Below are 24,069 nucleotides of genomic sequence, written 5' to 3'. Positions count from 1 at the left end.
AAATTCAAAAGGCACAGTACATTAACATACAAATGATCCTCAGGATATTCTTGGGTTTCTTTTCCGTTTATACAAAAAAAGGATTTGCCGTTTTGGTCTGAGTTGCTATATCAGATCATACATGTCAGCACTCCTTTTATCTGAAAAGTGTGCAAATCTCTGCTCTTCTCCAATAGATTGGCGCTGCGCTGGTTGTCTTGGCGTTGCGTCTTGCTCCTTGTGAGAGAAGCGAAAGGGCAGAGAATCACAGTGTGTGCAATGTACTGTGTGTCAGTGAAACTACACAGGGTTGAGTGAGGGGGTAGGGGGTGTTTTATTCTGGCGTAGTCAACATGTGGTTTCCGTGAGAGGATGAGTTTGGTTGGCGTGGCAACCCGTTTGCAATGGCGACTAGTTGCCCCACCAGTCGGTTCCACTACCGGAGTGGCTGTAGTTGCCACCGTAGCCAGCGTCGTTACCACCATAAGAGTTCCCGCCTCCAAAGCCACCTGGGAAGGACAGGTGTCAAATCTCAAATCGATAGAAAGTCCAAAAAATTCATTAATTCAGTTATAAAAACTGCAGAGATCTCCCCTCACACATGATTGAAACATTCATTCAAAAAGATCATGATAAACTCGTGACATTTCAGAACCATTTGAAGAACCATTCTAAGAGGGCCTAGCGCTTACCTCCACCGAAGCCGCCACGACTTCCTCCTCCTCCTCCGTGACCCCCGGTGCGAGGGCCGCCGCGTCCACCACCACCACCAAAGCCACCGCCGCCGGGCGTCTGGCGGTAGTCCCTGGCACCAAATCCACTAGAGGAAAACCTAGCGGAGGGAGAGACGAAAATACACAGAACATGTAGTTAGCATTCTCCATTCTTGACAATAAATTCAACCTAAGCGGTCCATTTAACTTCCCTGAAAAGGTGTGCGAGAGTGTACCTCTTAGAGCGTCCGCGTCCCGTGTTGCCCTTGTGCTGGTTCTCGTAACCCAGGCTCTCCAGCCAGGAGGGGACTTCCTGCTTGGCCTCCACCAGGATGTCCAGTAGGTCTTTGGTGATGTTGCTGTTCTTGTCGTTGAAGAACGACGTGGCCAGACCTACACACAGACAGGGCTCAATACGCTACACGCAGACAGGGCCCAATACGCTACACGCAGAGTTTGAGTAATACTTGAAGGCTTCTTAACTTTTTAGGGATAGGGGGCAGCATTTTCACTTTGGATGAATAGCGTGCCCGAAGTGAACTGCCTCCTACTCTGTTCCAGATGCTAATATATGCATATTATTACTATTGGATAGAAAACACTTTGAAGTCTCTAAAACTGTTTGAATCATGTCTGAGTATAACAGAACTCATATGGCAGGCAAAAACCCAAACAGGAATTGGGAATTCTGAGGCTGGTCGATTTTCAACTCATCGCCTATTGAAATGCCAGTGGGATGTGGATCTGTTTGCACTTCCTACGCCTTCCACTAGATGTCAGTCTGTAGAACGTTGAATGAAGCTTCTACTGTGATGTTAGGCCGGATGGGGGCTGTTTGAGTCAGTGGTCTGGCAGAGAGCCAGGTCCTGGTCACGCGCATTCCAAATGATAACGACTTGCGTTCCATTATTTCTACAGACAAAGGAATTCTCCGGTTGGAACGTTAATGAATATTTAGGATAACAACATTCTGAAGATTGATTCTATAGTTAGTTTGACAAGTTTATTCGACCTGTAATAACTTTTTGAAGTTTTCGTCCGACGTTCGCTTGGACCTGCACGAGCGTTTGGGTGTGTATACTAAAAGCGCTAACAAAAGTAGCTACTTGGACATAAATAATGGACATTATCGAACAAAACAATTTATTGTGGAACTAGGATTCCTGGGAGTGCATTCTGATGAAGATCAAAGGGAATATTTATCATGTAATTTCGTATTTCTGTTGACCCCAACATGACGGAGAAATTTTGTTTACATCTGAGCGCCGTCTCAGATTATTGCATGGTGTGCTTTTTCCGTAAAGTTTTTTTGAAATCTGACACAGTGGTTGCATTAAGAACAAGTGTATCTTTAATAGTAAACCATGTATCTTTCAAAGTTTGATGACTATTTCTGTTATTTTGTTATTTGGTGGTGATCTAACATAAATATATGTTGTGTTTACGCTGTAAAACTATTTTATTTTTTTAAATCAGACACGATAGGTAGATTAACAAGATGTTTCTTTCATTTGCTGTATTGGACTTGTTCATGTGTGAAAGTTACATATTTCAAAAAAAAAAAAAAATTGAATTTCCCGCACTGCCTTTTCAGCGGAATGTTGTCGAGGGGATCCGCTAGCAGAACGTGTGTCCGAGAAAAGGTTAAACTATTCATGCGATGTGTGATCTTAAGACATATTGTGGTTTTAGTGTTACTCATCTGGAGTTAATCTCGTTTCTTAGCATCCCAGTCATATGAGAAATGATACATAGATGCGCATCACCAACACACGACACTGTTGTTCACCGGCACCCCGACCTTCCGTTAAACGTGCACCAGTGGGCCTCCTGAGTGGCGCAGTGGTCTAAGGCACTGCATCGCAGTGCTAACTGTTCCACTAGAGATTCTGGGTTCGAGTCCAGGCTCTRCTGCGACCGGGAGACCCATGGGGCGGCACACAATTGGCCCAACATCGTCAGAGTTAGGGGAGGGTTTGGCCGACAGGGATATCCTTGTCCCATCGCGCACTAGCGACTCCTGTGGTGGGCCGGGTACAGTGGCCGCTGACAGTCACCAGGTGTATGATGTTTCCTCCCACACATTGGTGCGGCTGGCTTACGGGTTAAGTGGGCATTGTATCAAGAAGCAGTTCAGCTTGGTTGTGTTTTAGGGGACGCGCGGCTCTCGAACTTCGCCTCTCCCGAGTCCGTACGGGAGTTGCAGCGATGAGAGAAGACTAACTACCAATTGGATAGCAATTGCAGAGGTGATCACACCATTCTCATTATACAACCAACCAGATTTCAGACTGACAACTGGATACATACGGTGATTGACAAAGGAACACACGTGACCTAGCTATCACTAACAATATGATGCAAATCCAAGGATAATTTAGTATTTTAGTCAGGGTCATGTTAATTATGCAGCAAACAAAAGAAAGCTCATTCCAGTTTTTTGCAACAAAACGTTCTACAACTTTCTTCGCATGCCCTTTAGAACAGGACCAAGGCGTGTTAGAGATAGGCCGGGTCAAAATCCAACCCTCAACCCACCCCTACATGACATACACAGTAAATACATGTCAAACACTAGTCCCACTCACCCAGGTTCCCCACACGACCGGTACGACCAATACGGTGGACGTACTCTTCGATGTCGCTGGGCAGGTCAAAGTTGATGACGTGCTTGACGTTGGAGATGTCCAGACCACGAGCAGCCACCTGGATGAGACAGAACAGGCAGTCAGTCACAGAGGGAAACACTACTCAACCGGCAAGAGGGGAAAAAACTGGTGATCAACGTTTGGGATGTAGCTTCAATCCTGATACGTTTGGATGCATGCCAGATTAAAGGGGAGAATGACAACTGCTTATGTGTTGACAGAGTGCAAGAGTGTGCGTGTGTTGTCGTACCGCGGTGGCCACCAGAATGGGGCAGCGTCCGGAGCGGAACTGGTTCAGCGCCTCCTCTCTGTCTCTCTGGGAGCGATCTCCGTGGATACTGGTGCAGGCGTAGCCCTCGCGGTACAGGAAGTCCTCCAGGGCATCCGCTCCCTTCTTGGTTTCCACAAACACCAACGTCAGAGACTCTTTACCTAGAGAGCGGGAGAGAGAGACCGAAAGAGGAAGAAACCGTACTGAGCTCACATGCGATGAGTGGGATTAAGACTTCAGACACTGGGGAGTAGGGAGCAGGAACTCAAAACATAGCAGGTGATGTGCCCGACCCCATCACCATGGTGCAAATAAACAAAATGGCAACTGAAAAATGGAGACCAGGGGGTGCAGAAGCAGCTGGCTTTGCTTTCACCGACAACCATTCAATTATTGTTTCTGTTTTACGGAGTTTATATGCCAAAAGTCCTCATATCAGAATCAGCCAATTGTCCCATAACTCAAAATGTCTTCACAGCCATTTGGAATGGTACTATAGAGTAGCGTCATTGTTTTATCTACAGTGGACTAACACGGCATTAATGGCTATCAGAGCAAACACTGGACAGTGAAACTGGATGGTGGTGTTATGGGGATATAGTGATGGGGGAGCATTGATATTCTCTGATGATCCTATGCCTGTTTCCAACGCGCCAGCATTCAGTGGCAGATAGGTCGTGTTTGGTATGGTTGGCATGGCAACACTGAACGATKGGAGTCCAGGACCAGGTTTGTAAAATGCATCCTGTTTTCCTTTGATTAATTACTGATCTGACATGTTTGATAGGTGAAAAGGATAACATCGTATGGCATGGAAGTCAAACATTCATCTATCCAGTCATGTTATATCAAAGACTTCACTCCTTCCGTGAGGTTGTCTTTCTACTTATTCAAAACAGGACTAGGATATCTACACACATGTCCACCTCTTAGGGCCTGGTTACCATGGTGGCGAAGATGTCTGCTTGCTTTGGTCCTAGCGTCCTGTGACATCTAGGCTATTTGTTAATCTCCACGATAGGCTGTTTTGCTAGTTGCCAAGGAAACGTTGGCTCRTCGAAACTTAAGGCTGATGGACAAGATAATTGGTTTGGAAGGTCTGAAATGCTAATACAGAGGGGTTTGTGTGTACTTTATTTACCATAGACCGACAACCTATACAAGATGTAACTGCGTGACTAACAGAAGGTGTAGCTCAGTTTCCAAATGCAAACAGCCCACGGTGTCCTTAATCTCTCTACACATGTAGAGTGTGTGTGTGTGTGCACGAGTGTGTTGAAAATCGTTCCAGACAGTAACACCAAGCCAGAAACTCCCTTATCCAAAAAGAGAGGAGAGGAAAATGAGTTTAAAAGCAACAGGTTGTGCTCCAATTAGAAACCTCGAGGGTTACAAGTGTTACTGCCGTTTTAAATGACAAGGCTGGCCAACCCTGGTCCTGGAGATACCATGGTGTCAGTTACACTCAAATGTGTCTTCGCATTGGGCTGGAATAAAAGCCTGCACACCACAGCTCTCCATGACCTGGAGTTGCCACCGCTGACATAAGGGCAGGATTCCCATGGCCCTGAGACTGCAAGCTTTATCTCTGGCAGTAAAGCTCCTATGAGAAATTATGAAAGGAGAAAGAAAGGGATGTGGGGAGGATGAGGAGTGGGATGTTTGCCAGTTGGTAGGGTCAGACTAGAGGTTATAAGTAGCATAATACTTACCAGGTGTCACTGCAGCCTCCTGAACATCAGGAGCGTCACTGGGAATGACTAGATAAAACCAAACCGCCCAGCAAAGTAAACCAAAGGCAGTGTGAAGCAACTTAATACTTAACAGATATGTGATAACTAGCACTTTCCCATCAACCACCCTCTGTTTCACCCAGAGGAGAACGGTGAAGGTTCATCATGACAACTAGTTTAGGAGACACAATTGTGTCCACGTGGACGTTCAAGGGAAAAGACTAACAATGTACCCTCTTAGATAAAAACCTTAGCAAGTGTTATGAATTAGTTTCAATCTGTGACTGAACGTTATACACATGTTTAGGATGGAGTTTGGTTTGTTTGTATGTGAGTGTGAATAGTTTGAGTGTTACAGGGTAGAGTTGGTGTCTTCGTGTTTCTTACCTGTAGCGTTCAGCAGGTCCAGGAGGAAGGACCTCTTGTCACCGTCCTCCACCCACACCACCTTCTGAGTGATGTTCTCAGAGGTGGAGCCCACGCGGCCCACAGCCAGGAAGATATAGTCCTCCAGGAAGTCACGCGCCAGCATCTACACAGTCAGAAACACAGTCAGAAACACACTAAGGGTTTGACTGAGTTCCTCAAGCTTTTGCCACTACTAGGGTGTGTGTACCTGAATCTCCTTGGGGAAGGTAGCGCTGAACATCATGGTCTGACGGATGCCTTTAGGGGGCATGGTGTCCTGCTCCACGATGCGTCTGATCTGGGGCTCAAAGCCCATGTCCAGCATCCTGTCAGCCTCATCCAGCACCAAATAGCTAATGGGGACGACAGAAACAGCCAACTCGTAAGCCACTTTTTAGCACTCTGCGTAAGCAAACTAGCGGCAACTCGTAAGCAGCCTAAGCAACCTCGTTAAGCACTAAGGCCAACTTCGTTTAAGCCACTAGCCCATACTCGTAAGCACTGTAAGCCAACTCGTAAGCACTAGCCCCATAGGCTCGTAGGCACTAGCCAACTCGTAAGCACTAGGGCCGTCAACTCGTTAAAGCGTTGATTACTAGCTCAACTCGTGGTAAGCATAATGCCAATGCGTTAAGCACTAGCGCCCATACTCGTAAGCAGTAGCCATACATGCCGTAAGCACTAGCCAACTCGCGTGAAACCGCACTAGGCGCAACTTCGTATAGGCAGCCTGAAGCCAAGCCTGCGTAAGCATCGTCCACGCGGGGCAATGCTCGTTAAGCACTAGCGCAACTATTTCGGGGTAGGCTACTGATAGCCTAACTCGTAGGCATACTAGCCAACTCCGGTAGGTACTTACCCGCCAACTGGGCGTAAGCATAGGCTAGCCAAGCTCCGTAGGCACTAAGCCCAACTGCGTAAGCCAGGCTAGCACCAAATCGTGTAATGGCGGATAGACTACTTCGGTAAAGCAAAGCCACTCGTAAGCCACTAGCCAACTCGTAAGCACTAGCCACATCGTAAGCACTTCGCCAACTCGTAGGCAATACTAGCCAAGTCTCGTTTTGTAGGCTACTATGCCAACTGCGTAAGCAACTTAGCCACTCGTCGTAAGCAGCTAAGCGTCCAACTCGTGAAGCACTAGCGCTAACATGCTGTAGGCACTAGGCGCTAACTCGTAGGCACTAGCCAACTCGCGTAGGCACTAGCGCCAACTCGTAGGGCCTAGCATAGGCCTAAACCTTGCCCGGTAGGCACCTAGGCCCAACTCGTAAGAAGCTAAGGCCAAACCTTGCGTAAGCACTAGCGCAACCTCGTAAGCACTAGGCCAACAGTCGGTTAAGCACTAGCCCATACTTTCGTTAAGCACTAGCCGGCAACTGCGTAAGCAGACTAGCCAACCTTCGTAAGCACTAAGCCAACTCGTAAGCACTAGGCCTAACTGCGTAAGCAATAGGCCTAAACTCGTAAGCAGCCTAGCCAACTCGTAACACTTAGCCCAACTCGTAACACTAGCCAACTCGTAAGCACTAGCCAACTCGTAAGCACTAGCGCACTTCGTAAGGACTAGCCAAGCTCGTTAGACTAGGCTTCAACCATGGCGTAAGCATCTAGCCAAATTCTTGGCGTAAGCACTATGCGGCAATCTGCGTTAAGGCACTAGCCGTAGCTTGCGTTAAGCACTTTAGCCCAACATTCGTAAGCACTGAGCCATACTCGGTAGGCACTGTTGTTGTTGTTGTGGTTAGCCAAGAACTCGTAGGCACTAGTGTCGCAACGGTTCGTAGCTACTAGGCCGAAACTCGTAGGGCACTTGAGGCCAACTCGTTAGGCTACTAGCACAATCTCGTAAGCCACTAGGGCTCAATCGTAAGCCACTAGTCGCATATCTGTCGGTATAAGCACTAGCGCAACTAGTAAGCCACTTAGCCTAACTCGTAGGTCACTAGGCCTCAAACTGCGTAAGCACTCAGCCAGGCAAGCTCGGTTAGGCAACTTTAGCGACAACTGGCGTAAGCACATCTTAGCCAACTGCGTAAGCACTAGCCAAACTCGGTAAGCACTAGCGTCACCATGCGTAAAGCACTTAGCCAACTCGTGAAGCACTAGCCAACTCGTAAGCACTAGCCAACTCGTAAGCACTAGCGTACGTCCCACTTACTTGCAGTAGTCGAGGCCAATCTTGCCCCTCTCCATCATGTCCACCAGGCGTCCAGGTGTGGCCACCAGAAGATGACAACCTCGCTCCAAGTCTCTGATCTGCTGGCCGATGTCAGCCCCTCCGTACACAACGCAGGGACGCACGCGGGAGCGGTACGCAAACTACAAGGGGAAGACATACAGGACCATTCAGAACCCTAGTACCACCGATAATTCAGTATTAACCATTATCCTTTTGTCATCTTTGGAGTATTGTTCTATAGCAGATGTTACATAGATTCACATCTGCYTGCAGAACACTCAGATTACATAGACCCTGATGCCTGTCCATTTCAACATGATAGCGTACCAGTGATTGAGGATAGAACCAGAAAACGAGAAACATTCTGGTACTGTAGACATAGCACCGGGCATTTTGTTCCTCCATAACACACACAAGGAAACAGTGTGCATGCCAAGAATATAGGTCAATATTTTCTTAATCTAGCTGCAATCACTCAACATGTTGGTAATCAGCAACCTTCAAGTCAACGGGTCCATGTTCCTTAGCCACCACTAGGCTACTCTACTATTACACTGTCACTACAAGATCATTCATGTTCTGTCCATGGTGTATTTAGCACATACCTTTCTGGACTCTTCGTATATCTGCAGGGCCAGTTCTCTGGTGGGAGCCAGGACCAGGGAGAGGGGATACTGCTTACGGCGCCCATATTTACCACTGTCCTGTGGAGGGAAACGACAAGAGTAGGGTCAACCTCAGCACACAGCATAATTAAACAGCACATGAGCAAGTCAAGGGGGGCAATTGAATTGCTGTCACAAAAAAGCAATGTTTCAGATCGATGGGAAAACTCAATGTTGCAGGCTGGTCGTGTGTGTGTGTGTGTGTGTGTGTACCTGTCCGTTCTTGGAAGCCGCTGTGGCGTCTCCAGGCCCCTGTGTGTAGATCTGGCTCAGCACTGGCACCAGGAAGGCTGCCGTCTTACCCGAGCCTGAGGAACATTCAGTCTTTTAGTCAATACAATAATCATTCATCTTTGCTGTTCTAAAAGGTAGCAAGCGATAGAAAGACGATCAGAAAACCTGTTTTAAATTCACAGTATAACCAGCTAGCACATCTCCCTTCGAAGTAAAGAACATTCCTTCATAGGCAATGCCACAATAACCCAGTGATGCTGAGACACATTTTTTTCACTTTAAAAATGTCAACAWCAAAAAACAATGTTTGCAAAGTTATACAAACCACAACTGCATGTAGATGGACTTCTTTAACAAATTGYACTGAACTTGCAAATTTACTTGAAGAACAGTGCAGATGCAGAGTTTRKTAACAGAATGATGGTTTGTGCCATTTGTGTTGCCATTCAGTTATCAAACATTGCATCTGCACTGTTCTTCAAGTAAGTGTTTTAGTAACATTTTTTAAAGTAGTCCTTTGTGCACAGAGTTTAATGATTTATTGAACTTTGTATAACTTTGCAATCATTGGTTTTAATTTAAAATACATTTTAAAGTGAAAAATCTGAGTCTCAGCATCACTCATTGTGGATCTTCAATCATTCAGTCCCATACCAGTCTGAGCGCAGGCCATGAGGTCTCTCTTAGACTTAATGACGGGGATAGCGTATTTCTGGACGGGGGTGGGCCGCGTGTAGTGGGTCAGGGCAATGTTACTCATGATGATCTCCCCCATGTCCACATCATGGAACTGAAATAGCAAAACACATGCAGCGTTAGTTTTGGATCACTTCTACGCCGTTGACTATTGTCAATAAAAATAGCTTCAACATTTTCCATACACAGCATTTCCCTTGATTTACATGACCAACTGGTAAAGCCAGTGATACGACTTACACTATCGATGTGTGGCGGGCAGTTGGAGCCAGTGGCCTCCACGGGAATGTCATCGTATTTCTCAAAGTTAATACCAGTGTTGCCGCTTGAGAACAGCTCCCTGGATGAGCGGAGAGTAAAAAGACAGCTTGGGTTAGAGGACGTCACAGACTTGATTTCCAAACCAACGTTATAACAGGACTCTTCAAAAGTTGACCGGGAACACCAAACTGAATATTGCACACTACCGGCTTTAAGAGTGAGACTAAGACTGACGTAAGGTCAATATGGTTGAGTATGCGTATATATGGCACACTTCAAGTTGCAGAAGTCCTAGACACACTGGTTTTGGTCCATTTAAAAGAGTGAGACTCACGCTTCCAGGCGTTCGTTAGCGGGGCTGGGTTTGGACCAGTCCTCGTCGTCTCTGGAGTCTTCCTGCCAGCGGTTGTTACCACCCCCACCACCATACCCTCCACGCTGATAACTGCAAAAGATCCCCACAATTTTACAAATCAGCTGTCTGAAACACCACACACCTAATTGTATGGCTAAATACAGAGTTCCAACAGACAGTGCACTGAGTGGTACTTACCCGCCTCTGCCCCCTGATGATCCCCGGTCGCTGTAGAAGGAAGATTTTCCCCTGCCTCCAAAGCTGTTATAGGCTGCATCTTGTCTGGGAGCAGTGCCCCAGCTTCCACCATCTTGTCCACCACCAAACCCTGGGCAGGGAGAGTGGATAGCTCAGTGAGTAACCGTGGATACATTCAACATCCCACTAACATACAAGAATTGTCTACCACCAACAAAATATTGTTTGTGAAAGAAGCAGYCATTTTGGTAAATAGATTTGATGAGTATAGGGTTAGACTGAATGTGCAGGGGTGTTTGTTTATTGTATATTGTTTAATCTGTACCCTTACAGCATAGTGTATTTGATCAATAACAATTTTAATATCTGATTTCTATTAACACATTATTCCCATTGTTGGTGATTCAATGAAATCGTGCCTCTGCAGATACCATCTAGTATATATATTAGTTATTACTAGTATTACCAAGTAAATAGAGTATATGCACAGCAGGATCTAGAAGCCGAGATCTACAGTATAATACATTACCTACTACTTGTATCGGTTGTAATTACTATTACTGATGAATAGATAAATACAATTTGGCACAGTAGGTTTCCTCACCTGCGGTGTGCACTGGCTGATTAAACAAGGTGTCACCCATTGTGTTACTACGGCAGCTGTCACACCCACCTCTGTCATTTCGGGGAGGCCCGCCGCGTCCCCCGTTGCGGTTGTCATGGTAACCGTTGGTGAAGCCGTTGCTGCGTCCGCCATCCCATCCTCCTGGAGAGTCTTCATGGACAGGGCGAGGAGAGGAATGAAAGGAAGAGGAATGACAACAGGTAGAGAGAGTGTACTATGGGGTTGTCATGTATTCAGAGACTACGAAAGGGATAGATTGGATTCCCAGGCCCACAGACAATGGTAAAAATTCCCAGAAGAAAAACACAGTACCAGTCAAAAGTGTCTTTATTTGACCATTTTCTACATCGTAGAATAATAGTGAAGACATCAAAACTATGAATTAACACATGGGGGGAAAAAGAAAAAAAAAGTGAACCAAATATATTTTAGATTACTTTCTTCAAAGTAGCCACCCTTTGCCTTGATGACAGCTCTGCATACTTGGCATTCTCTCAACCAGCTTCATGAGGTAGTCACCTGGAATGCATTTCAATTAACAAGTGTGCCTTCTAAAAATTAATGTGTGGAATTTATGCATTTGAACTAATCGGTTGTGTTGTGACAAAATAGGGGTGGTGTACAGAAGATTCCCTATTCGGTAAAAGACCAACTCTATTATGGCAAGAAAAGCTCAAATAAATGCTTCAGAGTTCTTCTAACAGACATCTCAGCAACTGTTCAGAGGAGACTGTGTGAAGCAGGCCGTCGTGGTCAAATTGCTGCAAAGAAACCACTACTAAAAGGACACCAAGTAGAGACTTGGGCCAAGAAACACGAGCAATGGACATTAGACCGGTGAAAATCTGTCCTTTGGTCTGATGAGTCCAAATTTGCGATTTTTGGTTATAACCGCCGTGTCTGTGAGACACAGAGTAGGTGAACGGATGATCTCCGCATGTGTGGTTCTCACCGTGAGGCACGGAGGAAGAGGTGCGATGGGGCTTTGCGGGTGACACTCCGTGATTTATTTAGAATTGAAGGCACACAACCAGCATGGCTACCACAGCATTCTGCAGCTCACCACACCTCCAGGCTGTGTAAGGGCTATTTGACTTAGAAGAGTAATAGAGTGCTGCATCAGAAGACCTGGCCTCCACCCAATTGAGAGAGTTTGGGATGAGTTGGACTGCAGAGTTAAGGAAAAGCAGCCAACAAGTGCTCAGCATATGTGGGAGCTCCTTCAAGACTGTTAGAGGAAGCTGAAGCTGGTTCCAGGTGAAGCTGGTTGAGAGAAAGCTGTCATAAAAGGCAACGGGTGGCTACTTTGAAGAATTTAAAACATTTYGATTTTTTTACTACATGAATGTGTTATTTCATATTTGATGGTCTTCCCTAATATTCTACAATGTAGAAAGTAGTAAAAATAAAAATAAACCTTGAATGAGTAGGTGTCCCAAATTTTAGCTGGTACAGTATATATATTGCATACACACGTCAAAAGTTGACACCTACTCATTCAAGTTTATTTTTATTTTTTTACTAGTTTCATCATAGCGCTTGGTTTTTGTGATTGCACTTGAAGAAACGCTCAAAGTTCTTAATTTTCCATATTGACTGACCTTCATGTCTTAAAGTAACGGAATGTCGTTTCTCTTTGCTTATTTGAGCTGTTCTTGCCTAAATATGGCCTTGGTCTTTTACCAAATAGGGCCATCTTCTGTATACCAACCCTACAGTGTCACAACTGATTAGCTCAAAAGCAGTAAGGAAAGAAATTCCACAACTTTTAACAAGGCATACCTGTTCATTTAAATGGATCCCAGGTGACTACCTCAAAGCTGGTTGAGAGAATGCCAAGAGTGTGCAAAGCTGTCAAGGCAAAGGCTACTTTGAAGAATCTCAAATATATATTTGGATTTCTTTACTACATGATTCCATGTGTTATTTCATAGTTTGGATGTCTTCACTATTATTCTACAATTTAGACCGAACTTGAGAAAATAGTAAAAATAAACAAAAACCCTGGAATGAGTAGGTGTCCTRACATTTGACTTGTACATGCACGTATATTACCCACCATCCGTGCAATAAATATTGGCATTGACAAAACTAGTGATAATAGAGCAAAGGACTTCTAAAACTCAATTTCAGAGATTCAAGTTTTTAAAAAGGGAGGCCAACTGACTGAACTTGGCAGTATGAGTTCACTACAACAGTGTACAAGTCGACAGAATGAAGTGCAGACACTTCAAAAGACTCCTACAATAACCCCTATTCCAAAACACATGTCTAGGGCAAGGCAACCCTGAGTTAGGACTACAAGGTTAGACTGCTGTCCAAGAGACATTTACCACAGCAATCATTCCCTGCCATCATTGTGGGTTGGGGAGGAGGCATAGCAGGGATGCACAGTTCGGTCTACACCACTTCCATAGGTGACAAACAGCCCAAACCCACAGATCTAGGGTCAGGTTTACTCTTTCACTTCATAGTGGTAAAGCTTTAGATAAAGGGAGAACCGATCCTAGATATTAATTTAAAAAGGCAGCTTACACAGCCAACTGTGGGTCTTCAGGAGGTTCCTTCAAGTGCTAGATTTCACACTTGAAAACACAGGGCAAACCTAATGTGGTGTACATGCTAGCAGAGGCTTCAGACCAGGCCTAGAGCGGTGTACAAAGACACTGTTCATATCCCTGTGCACTATGCAAACACATTCTGCAGGATCACAGGCTACCATTCAGAGCCAGCATTAACAGAGTCAGATAGTTTCATCTTGGAAAAGCACTGAGGAGTCCAGAAACACTTCATGTAGCCTAGACCTCTATTGATGCAAACTGTGCATTAACGTCAAGGATGCAATGACATGTAACTCAAATTAATGCAGCCTGACACTGATTAATAAAACAATTCTATAGAAATTACTTGAGTTTAAGTCTCCAAACGTAAGACATTTACAAGAAATTAGACAGTGGCTCGTGCCATGTTTATACAGTGGCTTGGGTAGGCAGTCATTGTAAATAAGATTTTATTCTTAACTGACTTGCCTAGTTAAATAAAATGTGTTTAATTTCAGACAGTACAATTAGCAAGCCTGCTCATTCTTTATAGAAGGGACTATTTCTGGACAGAAAAGTTAAAGGAGTGGTTCACCATCTTTAAAAGTATATATATATTTTATTGTTATAGGATTCAGACAATTTTTGCAATTTCACTACTTAGAGAAACTTAACCCAGCCGTGAAATACTTCCTAATTGCTTGTTCTGCAGTGCAGGGGAATCCCCCCCCCCCCCTTTTTTTATATATTTATAAACCACAACTCCAGAAACACCCAAATACGTCCTTTAAGAAAGCGACGCCTCAGTATAGTGATGCAGGTCTTTGGATGTACACACCAAATCGTGCCGTTCTTAACTTTATTGGCACCGCTATATTCGTAGCGGTGTTTTTTGCGACTTGAGCCGTTTCACCTACCCAGCTGTCATTCTCTGTGCAGCCTGCTGCTAGAATGGACAGAGGTAACGCTTGAGTAGCAATACAAATCTAATAGAACGTTGGATCACTATATTCAAATCGTAAGTTTCCAAAAGAACGTATTTGGAGCTTTGAGCATGTTATTATATTTTTTTWATGTCCTCACAATGCATAAGTCTAAAAACAAGTGAAATAGAAAAAATAAATAAGTTTGCACACCCTTCTACATGGCATTTAAAAATATATATATATTTTTTTTTTTATATAAAAGTACCCAGAAATGGTGAACCGCTCCTCACAGCAGACCAAATTAAGGAAATCACTTTATAATTAATCAGGATTCAGATCAGTCACCATAGACAGCAGCACACTGCAAGCTCTGACATCACTATGCAAGGCACAACGCCAAAGTCAAGCGAAGCTTCACCAAAATGAAAGCCTCCAAGTTCCGCATGTTTCCCTTGGGCATTTATGGTGCATTCATAACCAAGTGGGAAGGTTGTACTTGGCAGTTGAAGTCAAAAATACCAGTTAAGATGCATTCACGTGACTTGAACAGATTGGCTATTGCGTCAACCATAAACTAAAAGTACAGCTATCATGTTTGTAAACAAACAGAAAAATATTTATTTTTATGAATAGTGTTTGTTGAATTTATTTTCCCAAAATGCTGTTCGAGGTCAYTTCCTTAGTAGGTGACATCAGCATGTGGGAGAAGTCGGAGCTCAGGGATGATAGATGAGTTAACCACTAGTAATTACCAGTTGGAGGGGCGTGCGTTCAAGTGGATTCTTCACAGTTCTATGTGGGCTCCCGAGTKGCGCAGCGGTCTAAGGCACTCAGTRCTAGAGGCGGAACTACAGACCCTGGTTCAACCCTGAGCTSTATCACAACCCAGCCGTGATTGGAGTCCCATAGGGCAGAATTGGCCCAGCGTCGCCCGGGTTATGGTTTGGCCAGGGTAGGCCATCATTGTAAATAAGAATGTGTTCTTCACTGACTTGCCTAGTTAAAAAAAAAAACATCCTTCTGTCACCTGGCTATGAAGGCAGCATTACAGTGCCTATAGGAAGGATTCCAAGTATAGGCTAGGCTACGAGACATTTTACACTCATCCAAAAGGCTCCCTTTCATTTAGGAGTCCCTGCTTTAATTGTATTCCTTTTGTATGCTCAGAACACACAATGTAGGCTCATTGACAGTGCAAATACTACTGCAAATACTAAACATAAGTACGTTAACATTAAGCAGCTCACCTTGGAATTAGTAATACAGCCATACTAGCTAGCTGTGCAGGGCAGAATCTTTACAACACTCATTCACCAGAAACAAGCTACACTAGAAGTAGCATCGACACCCATCTATGGCTGCATATCCTAAAGCGATACCCTATTCCCAGTCGGGGGAATGTGTTGAGCAGGTACAACCAGCTATATCACATCTGTCTAACCAGCCCCCACTGACAAAGTGGTAAAAGTATTGGTCTTTCCAAAAAGGATAGAACTCTTCACATTTGGTTCCAAATACAAATGGAGTTTGTACCAACGCACATTATCAGATCTTAAATATGAAGTWGTTTTTTAGGAAGCACCCCAAAATAATAAAGCTCCATTGAACAGAACCTGCATCTGGAACAACCCACACTGGTGTTGCTGTGTGTAAGGCCATTTCATGCATCTCAGCACAAAGCAGACAGAAGGGACTTACAGAAGTTTACTGGCGGTGGCACTGAAAAAACCACACTGTCTACCAGAGGAATACGCATTTTCTGTTGTGGAATAAAAAGACAAATAACGTCACAAAAGTGAAATGAAACTAACCCAAGACGAACCTTGTGCAATATCTTAAAATGTCAAAGTAAATCCCATTTTGAATATCTCATTAAATCATGGCACAACTTCTAAGAGGCAAGTCAGTCTTAATGAGTCAGTCTTAATGAGTCAGTCTTAATGAGTCAGTCTTAATGAGTCAGTCTTAGCTTAGCCAGCGTGACACCATTTTCTTAGAACTCAAGACTTTTCTTTCCCTAATATAATATTGTTGTGTTGGGCCCAGTGAGGAGCAAGTAGCAAACAATACGGTTACATGTCTAAATCCAACAACCCTGATGTGCAGATGATTTTTTTTAAATGCCAGAGAATGTCTATTGTAGATCATTTGCATTAACTTCAAGAATACAGAGGAAGGAATGTCCATGCTACCCTCTCCCAACACAATATGTTAAGGCAGGTGCCTGGACTTTACGTCACAGAGTTGATTGTAAAAAAACGACTTAATAAAAATAATAAATCYTGGTTTTTCTCATGGGCATTCAGAAGACCATGTGGGTTGCCTATATCCAGCGCAACACCAAATGCTAAGTAGCAAGACCATCCGTCCTCCAATTGTTGGTCTTGCAGGCATGTGATATGTTGCGTGAAGTTCAGCTTTAAAACGAGTTGCCTGGTCTGTCGCGTAGCCTCTTCACGTCAGTGATAGGGCTGTTACACCAGGCACTAACTCATGCAACTCAACATATGCTTGTGCCGATAGCAGGCCAATAAACAGTAGGAATCACGAGACTACAAGGTTGGACAACAGAACATTGTCTTGAYTGAAACTTGAGTAAATATATTCCTCTGAGTTGCTGGAAGCTGTAGATCAGAGTTGTTCACCTCGTGTGGGAGTGAGGAGTCAATATGGGCAATTCCGCTAGCTTTCTCCGTGATAGTCTGAAGTACCTGCCACGAACAAGTCGTATGCCCTCAACCAGTTGTCCAGTTTCTCCTGTCTTTAGCAACCTCAATAACCTTCTCTAGGTCAGCAGTTCCAAATGGGAGGTCCACTAAGTTATTTTGCGCAAAGAAAATGTGTGCGCGAGACTGTGCGGAATGGTTGTTCAAGAACTTTGGGAACCGCTGCTCTAGGTCACAAATTACTAATACTCCTTGCTTCCTATCTGAATGCACAAGGCACCTTTGCAATGTCAAGTCATTGGATACGCACTAACTGTACACTAAGTGTAGCTTGTGTGCTCATCACTTACTCTTTGTAAACAGGAAGTGAACACTAATGAGTGATCTGATTGCTGAAGTGGGGTTGTGTGAAGGAGCGATATGTTCCCTGGGTGGAGAAGCAGCAACGGTCTAGTGTTTTGTCACACCTGATCAGGGGACATGTTGAAAGTATTTTGGCAGTACTTTCCCCAGGTGGCAAATTATAGTCTTCCGCGGCGATAGATAAGGCCTCTGGCTACACGTTTCACCTTTTTCTTCTTCAAATAACGCTATTAAGTTCGTCAAGAGCTGTAGAAGAATTGGCTTGGGGCTGTACAGTAACAGCAATCATAATAGGTAAACCCCTTATGCGGGTGGAAGAGGTGACAGCTGATCGTTAAGTAATACAGGTTCAGTCAGAACTCAGAGATTATTTCCATGTTTGTTCGCCAAGAATTGTTCATCAAGAAGAACACACTTGTGATGTAATTAAGTGTTGGTGCTACATTTTGGATAAACAACTTAGTTTACACAATGACAAAGAGTAGCAAGAGAGCTGCATGTGAAGTGTCGCCATACACCGCCGGCCTACTGGGAAAGCCATCTTTTCATGCTGTTCAGGATGGGGTAAAGCATCTGGTTTTACTTTGAGGGTAGCAGGCTCTACTTTGTCTTTGCCAATAAAAGCACAGACAGAAGATCTATTTTTGTTTTTTTCCCCTAAACTTCTGTACTCTGAGAATTTCAGTCTTTCTTGGTTGCCTTTGGCCTCAAGGAGCAGAAATGCGTACAAATCAGGTTACCGAGATATATTTAACGAAAAGCATTCTGCGTAACTGACAAATGCATGCATTTCTGGTCAAATTTGTAATATCAACCCACCCTGACCCTATTATAACAGACCAAAACACATTGCACACCTTCATTAATAACAAGTCCTTTTACTAATAACTGCACTGAATGTCAAATTCTCACCCAAATCTGTACTTGTACACTGTGCCTCATGTATTTAAAAAGGACTGAAATGGGGTAAGCGGAAAAATGGGGTAAGCGTAAGCCAGAGGGAGATTCCACCTTTCCTTTTAAATCCATGAAGGGAAGTGACCAAGTGTACACTTAGGGTAGAAGCGTAGGCCTATAGAATTGGGACATTGTAAAATGAATTTGCGATGGATTTCACTAAGTGTGGGTCTGTACTGTAAGCAAAGACTGTGGCAATACTAGTGAGTTATGTATTGTGTGTGATTTACTTTGTGTCAGAGATCACTTACCGTTTTTGGAAACCTCTTTGTTCCTCAAGTGAGGTGGAATGTAACGCCCTAGAAAAAGAAAAAAATGTAGGACTGTCAGTCTTCGTATCGAGAAACACACTGTATGGTAAAGCTATGAATATAAAGACCAACGGAATCGCCACAATGGGATACGCTGCATGCWAATCCTTGTTCTGGAAAATTGAAAAAATATCCAAATTGTCAAACAACAAGTGTCATTTTGCMACCTTTAGCTTACATGTTATCTGTACACGCTAACCCCTTAGGGCAGTGTTTCTAAAACTGTGGTGTCGTCTGGTTTGAAAATGGGGTCGCGAGAGAACCTGAGATCACGCCTAGATCATAGAATCTGAGTTACTTCAGTAAGCGGTTCTCTTCCTACAAATGTAGCTCTATCTTTTGAACGATTTAAGCTACAAAATATAATGACCCCATCGCTGAAAGATAAGACTCAGGAAAGGAGCCACCCAAGCGGCGCAGTAGTCTAAGGCACTGCACTGCAGTGTTAGCTGTGCCACTAGAGCTTCTGGGTTCGAGTCCAGGCTGYCGCAGCCAACCCCGAGAGCCATGGGGTGTCGCACAATTGGAGCAGCGTCGTTAGGGTTAGGGCAGGGATGTCCTTGTCCCATCGGGCACTAGCGCCTCCTGTGGCGGGTCAGGYGCAGAGCTCGCTGACAGTCGCCAGGTGTAAAATGTTTCCTCCCACACATCGGTGCGGCTGGCTTACGAGTTAAATAGACATTGTATCAAGAAGCAGTGCGGCTTGGTTGGGTTGTGTTTCAGAGGACGCATGGCTCTCAACCTTAGTCTTGTCTCATCGAGAGGGGAGAGGCTAACTACCAATTGGATACCACAAAATTGGGGAGAAAGTGGTAAAAAATAAAGACTCAGGAACACAAGTCTTCCGTTACCCTCCACAATGCTCACAAGCACGCAGGATTCATTACAACAGAGTGAACAAGAACAGGTACTAAATCAGACAAGGGGGAAAACATCAGTGACGACAATGTTCTTTTCTACATAAAGTACATACAAAAGGATTGCATGATGATCTTCTGAACATCACAATACCTTATCGATGCATTACAGTCACTTCAAACCATACTTCCTTCAGATTTACAGTTGAAAGTTTAAACTCAGTTTCACAATTCTTGACATTTAATCCTTGTAAAACTTGCCTGTCCTTGTAATCCTTGTAAAACTTGCCTGTCCTTGTAATCCTTGTAAAACTTGCCTGTTAAAGGAGGTTAAACTATTTTGATAAAATAACTCAATTATTGGTGGTCTTATGGTTGTGGAAGGCTTATATTTAGCCTAGGTGTAACTCACAAGCCCTGAATTCAGTAGATTATTGCTGACTGTTAGAAATGCTGTTTATTTGACCATTAAATTGTACAACCAAGCTTATTTAAAATTAGATATACAGTTGAAGTCAGAAGTTTACACACCTTAGCCAAATACATTTAAACTCAGTTTCACAATTCCTGACATTTAATCCTAGTAAAACTTGCCTGTCTTAGGTCAGTTAGGATCACCACTTTATTTTAAGAATGTGACATGTCAAAATAATAGTAGAGAATRATTTTCAGGCTTTGTTGCTTCAATATATCCACATMATTTCCCGTCCTCATGATGCCATCTATTTTGTGAAGTGCACCAGTCCCTCCTGCAGCAAAGCACCCATACAACATGATGCTGCKATCCCCGTGCTTCACGGTTGGGATGGTGTTCTTCGGCTTGCAAGCCTCCCCCTTTTTCCTCCAAACATAACAATGGTCATTAAGGCCAAACAGTAATATTTTTGTTTCATCAGACCAGAGGACATTTCTCCAAAAAGTACAATCTTTGTCCCCATGTGCAGTGGCAAACCGTAGTCTGGCTTTTTTAATGGCGGTTTTGGAACAGTGGCTTCTTCCTTGCTGAGCGGCCTGTCAGGTTATGTCCATATAGGACYCGTTTTACTGTGGATATAGATATTTTGTACCCGTTTCCTTCAGCATCTTCAGAATACCAAATCAAATGTATTTATATAGCCCTTCTTACATCAGCTGATATCTCAAAGTGCTGTACAGAAACCCAGTCTAAAACTCCAAACAGCAAGCAATGCAGGTGTACAAGCACGGTGGCTAGGAAAAACTCCCTAGAAAGGCCAAAACCTAGGAAGAAACCTAGAGAGGAACCAGGCTATGAGGGGTGGCCAGTCCTCTTCTGGCTGTGCCGGGTGGAGATTATAACAGAACATGGTCAAGATGTTCAAATGTTCATAAATGACCAGCATGGTCAATTAATAATATATTTTGCTGTTGTTCTGGGATTGATTTGCACTTTTCGCACCAAAGTATATTCATCTCTAGCAGACAGAACGCGTCTCCTTCCTGAGCGGTACGATGGCTGTGTGGTCCCATGGTGTTTATACTATACTTTACTATTGTTAGTACAGATGAACGTGGTACCTTCAGGCGTTTGGAAATTGCTCCCAAGGATGAACCAGACTTGTGGAGGTCTACAATTTTTTTTCTGAGGTCTTGGCTGATTTATTCTGATGTTCCCATGATGTAAAGCAAAGAGGCACTGAGTTTGAAGGTAGGTCTTGAAATACATCCACAGGTACACCTCCAATTGACTCAAATTATGTTAATTGGATTTCGATGCTTCTGATGGGAAAATCCAGATAATTGTCATAGCCTAAGCTTTTTAAAGGCACAGTCAACTCAATGTATGTAAACTTCTGACCCACTGGAATTGTGGTAGTGAATTATTAGTGAAATAATCTGTCTGTAAACAATTGTTGGRAAAATTACTTGTGTCGTGCACAAAGTAGATGTCCTAACTGACTTGCCAAAATTATAGTATGTTAACAAGAAATTTGTGGAGTRGTTGAAAAACGAGTTAATGACTCCAAACAAAGTTCATGTAAACTTCCGACTTCAACTGTAAATACTTTAACTGATTTGTAATACCTAGTTCCAATTTAAAAGAAGTTCAGATTGGCCGATGATCTTTTTTTTTTTTTTTTTACATGGTGGGGTGAGAATTGTATCAAAATGGGGTTGCAGGCCAAATAAAATTGTGAACCCCTGCCTTAGCAGTATGATCTAATAGATAATGTAATTATACACTAATAGCCGTACACAGAACAATTTCCTGTCATTGAATGCCCTATGAACATCTGTGCTCAAAGAGGAACACCACTTGAGACAAATATATTTATGTGAATACTTACGGCCAGTGCCTCCTCCCTGTCCGTCTGAGTTCAAGTCTAGGCCAGCAAGCTGAAAACACAAAATACTGTTAAGGCACACTTACCACAAGCACTGTATAACCAAAGTATAAATGAATGCTTACAAATCAGATAGAGCAAAGTGCCAAAAAGAGTCAGATCCTAGCACTGGCTGGAAAGGCAAAGTTTTCAGTATGAGAGAGCCTGTGGGTCAAGTAAATAAATAAAATGTTGACATCAAAGATAAATTGATTCTGAGTGTGCTAAAGGATCGATTCACAGCCAACGTTCTTGGCTTGAGTCCTAAGGTTATTAGTGAATAGACTAACGTTAACATCTAGCTAGCTACAGACAACATACAATCAAAAGGAGGTTAAATAACTAGTTAACTATGTTTTACATAACAAACCCAACATTAACTAGCCAATGGCATATTGGCTTCGTAATCGCAGTCTGRAGTAGGTTTTTTACTCTTCGTCCCCTACTGTACAGTAGACAAATTGTTATTTCCTGCGCCACGTTTCAAGACTCAGCAGTTAACGTTACTTTTACCGGCCGGTAGAATTTCATCAAGGTAACCAGCTAGCAAGTAAACTAAAGTTAGTTGAATATCAATTGGGAAGTAACTAACTACTTCACATGCTGACAAATCTAAGCTCCGTAGATAGCTACATTACTTAGCCAACGTTAGCTAAGGCCTAACAGAGCCTGGATAAATTGCCGTAAAATCATCAACTGCGCAATCGGTACCGGCCTCACGTGTAGGTAACCTTAGAATGGCTAGTGTTTGGTTAAAATTAACATTGTTTAAAGCTGCCAACTAGCTACTATGCCGTAATAGATAGCAAGTGTTCACGRCAATCTTTTTGAGACAAATAATTTGCTACCGTTTAGTTTGATCGGAACCGAATATTACTAGGCAGCATTCGCTAGCTCCGCCATGACCATCTAATTTCACCGGCGACACACACCAACCACCATTTTACCAGACACATCCACGCAGTTAGCTACGCGCTAGCTAACGTAGCTTGGCTCTACGGGCCACTTCAGCTTGCTAGCTTAGCATACACGTAGCAAGCTGACAGTGTTATTTTAGGTGTCTTAACTTGATATTTGTTCATTTTTTTATTTTACTAAATCGATAAAAAATGAAGTAGTCACTCACCTGCTGATCTAGACCGTGTKGATTATCGACGACCACATGACTCATAACTAAAGAGAATAGTGAGGATTATTTCTCAAGAGAAATGCTTTTCTTTGTTAGCAGGCTAAATTAGCTAGATAGTTTCTTTGTAGATCACAGAATTCGTCCTTGATTCCAGTCCGTTATATGTAGCTGACTTGATGTCCTTTCAGGCAATTAAACACATTTATTTTGTTAATAAATATTCCTTTCTGGCAGTTTCTACGTGGTTTCAAATTAAAGTACCAACTTCAGCTGTAACCGACACCTTCCACTGGCTTCTCCGTGGTGGAATGAAGCTAAACTACTCGCACAGGTACCGCGAGATATCACTAGAAMCCGCAACCTCCTCTTCTTCTTCGTTTGGGTTTAACGGCGGTAGGCATCTAACGTTACGATGCATTACCGCCACCTACTGTACTGGAGTGTGGGCCAGAGACAGGGAGAAACTAAATCCTGCCAGCCCGTTGCTCTTAAAAAAAGATAACAAAATATACATGTCTGCCCCTTAGTATCTATATTAAACTGCTCATGCCATTTCTGCACCATCACTGTCCATATCATACTTTTTGTCTCTGCCTTGCTCATTGAAACTACAACATCAACATCCCCACTACTAAGTGCTTGTTTAGCCAGTACATCAACTGCCTCGCTCCCCTCCACCCCCACATGGGCTGGGACCCAAGTAAATCGTATCTGTATACCCATCTGTCTAATCCTGCCATGAGTTTGTAGTACCTCATAAAGCAGGTATTGTGTGCTACGTGAGCTAAATAACTGCAGTCATCAACACTGCACATGAATCCGAGCAAATAAGTACTCTGTCAGGCTTGACTTCCTCACCCCACTGCAAGGCCAACAGTATGGCCATTAGCCTCCCGTGTATACAGCCAGAYGRTCTGTAATACGTTTCCTGACTGCTACCAAACATTCCTACACTACAAATGCTGWYCCAGTACGTCCTGTTCTTGGATGTTTTGAACCATCTGTGTTAA

The 24,069-nt window shown here is 43.6% G+C and overlaps 1 protein-coding gene and 1 pseudogene across 2 annotated transcripts; both read right to left on the bottom strand.

The window, feature by feature from the left end:
- On the bottom strand, window positions 1-23,386 carry LOC111980191 (ATP-dependent RNA helicase DDX3X). Of its 2 annotated transcripts, XM_024010866.2 has the most exons (19): window positions 23,057-23,386; window positions 21,895-21,943; window positions 18,672-18,719; window positions 11,017-11,118; window positions 10,344-10,473; window positions 10,125-10,235; window positions 9,770-9,869; window positions 9,488-9,623; window positions 8,813-8,907; window positions 8,540-8,638; window positions 7,914-8,074; window positions 5,961-6,105; window positions 5,732-5,876; window positions 5,324-5,371; window positions 3,591-3,772; window positions 3,281-3,398; window positions 929-1,085; window positions 672-811; window positions 1-488 (listed from the first exon to the last, which is right to left on the bottom strand). In XM_024010866.2, the coding sequence occupies exons 1-19, from the start codon at window positions 23,099-23,101 to the stop codon at window positions 391-393; spliced, it is 2,109 nt and encodes a 702-aa protein (XP_023866634.1). In that variant the 5' UTR covers window positions 23,102-23,386; the 3' UTR covers window positions 1-390. The 2 variants fall into 2 exon arrangements, with proteins under 2 accessions (XP_023866634.1, XP_023866644.1); XM_024010876.2 differs by lacking the exon at window positions 5,324-5,371.
- Window positions 8,254-8,379, bottom strand: LOC111980448 (small nucleolar RNA SNORA57; annotated as a pseudogene).
- Window positions 23,387-24,069: the final 683 nt, after the last annotated feature.

This window comes from Salvelinus sp. IW2-2015, linkage group LG2 (assembly GCF_002910315.2).
Source record: "Salvelinus sp. IW2-2015 linkage group LG2, ASM291031v2, whole genome shotgun sequence".
NCBI classification, from domain to species: domain Eukaryota; kingdom Metazoa; phylum Chordata; class Actinopteri; order Salmoniformes; family Salmonidae; genus Salvelinus; species Salvelinus sp. IW2-2015.
Note: the sequence above shows the minus strand (reverse complement) of the source record. Positions and strands in the feature narration are given on the sequence as shown.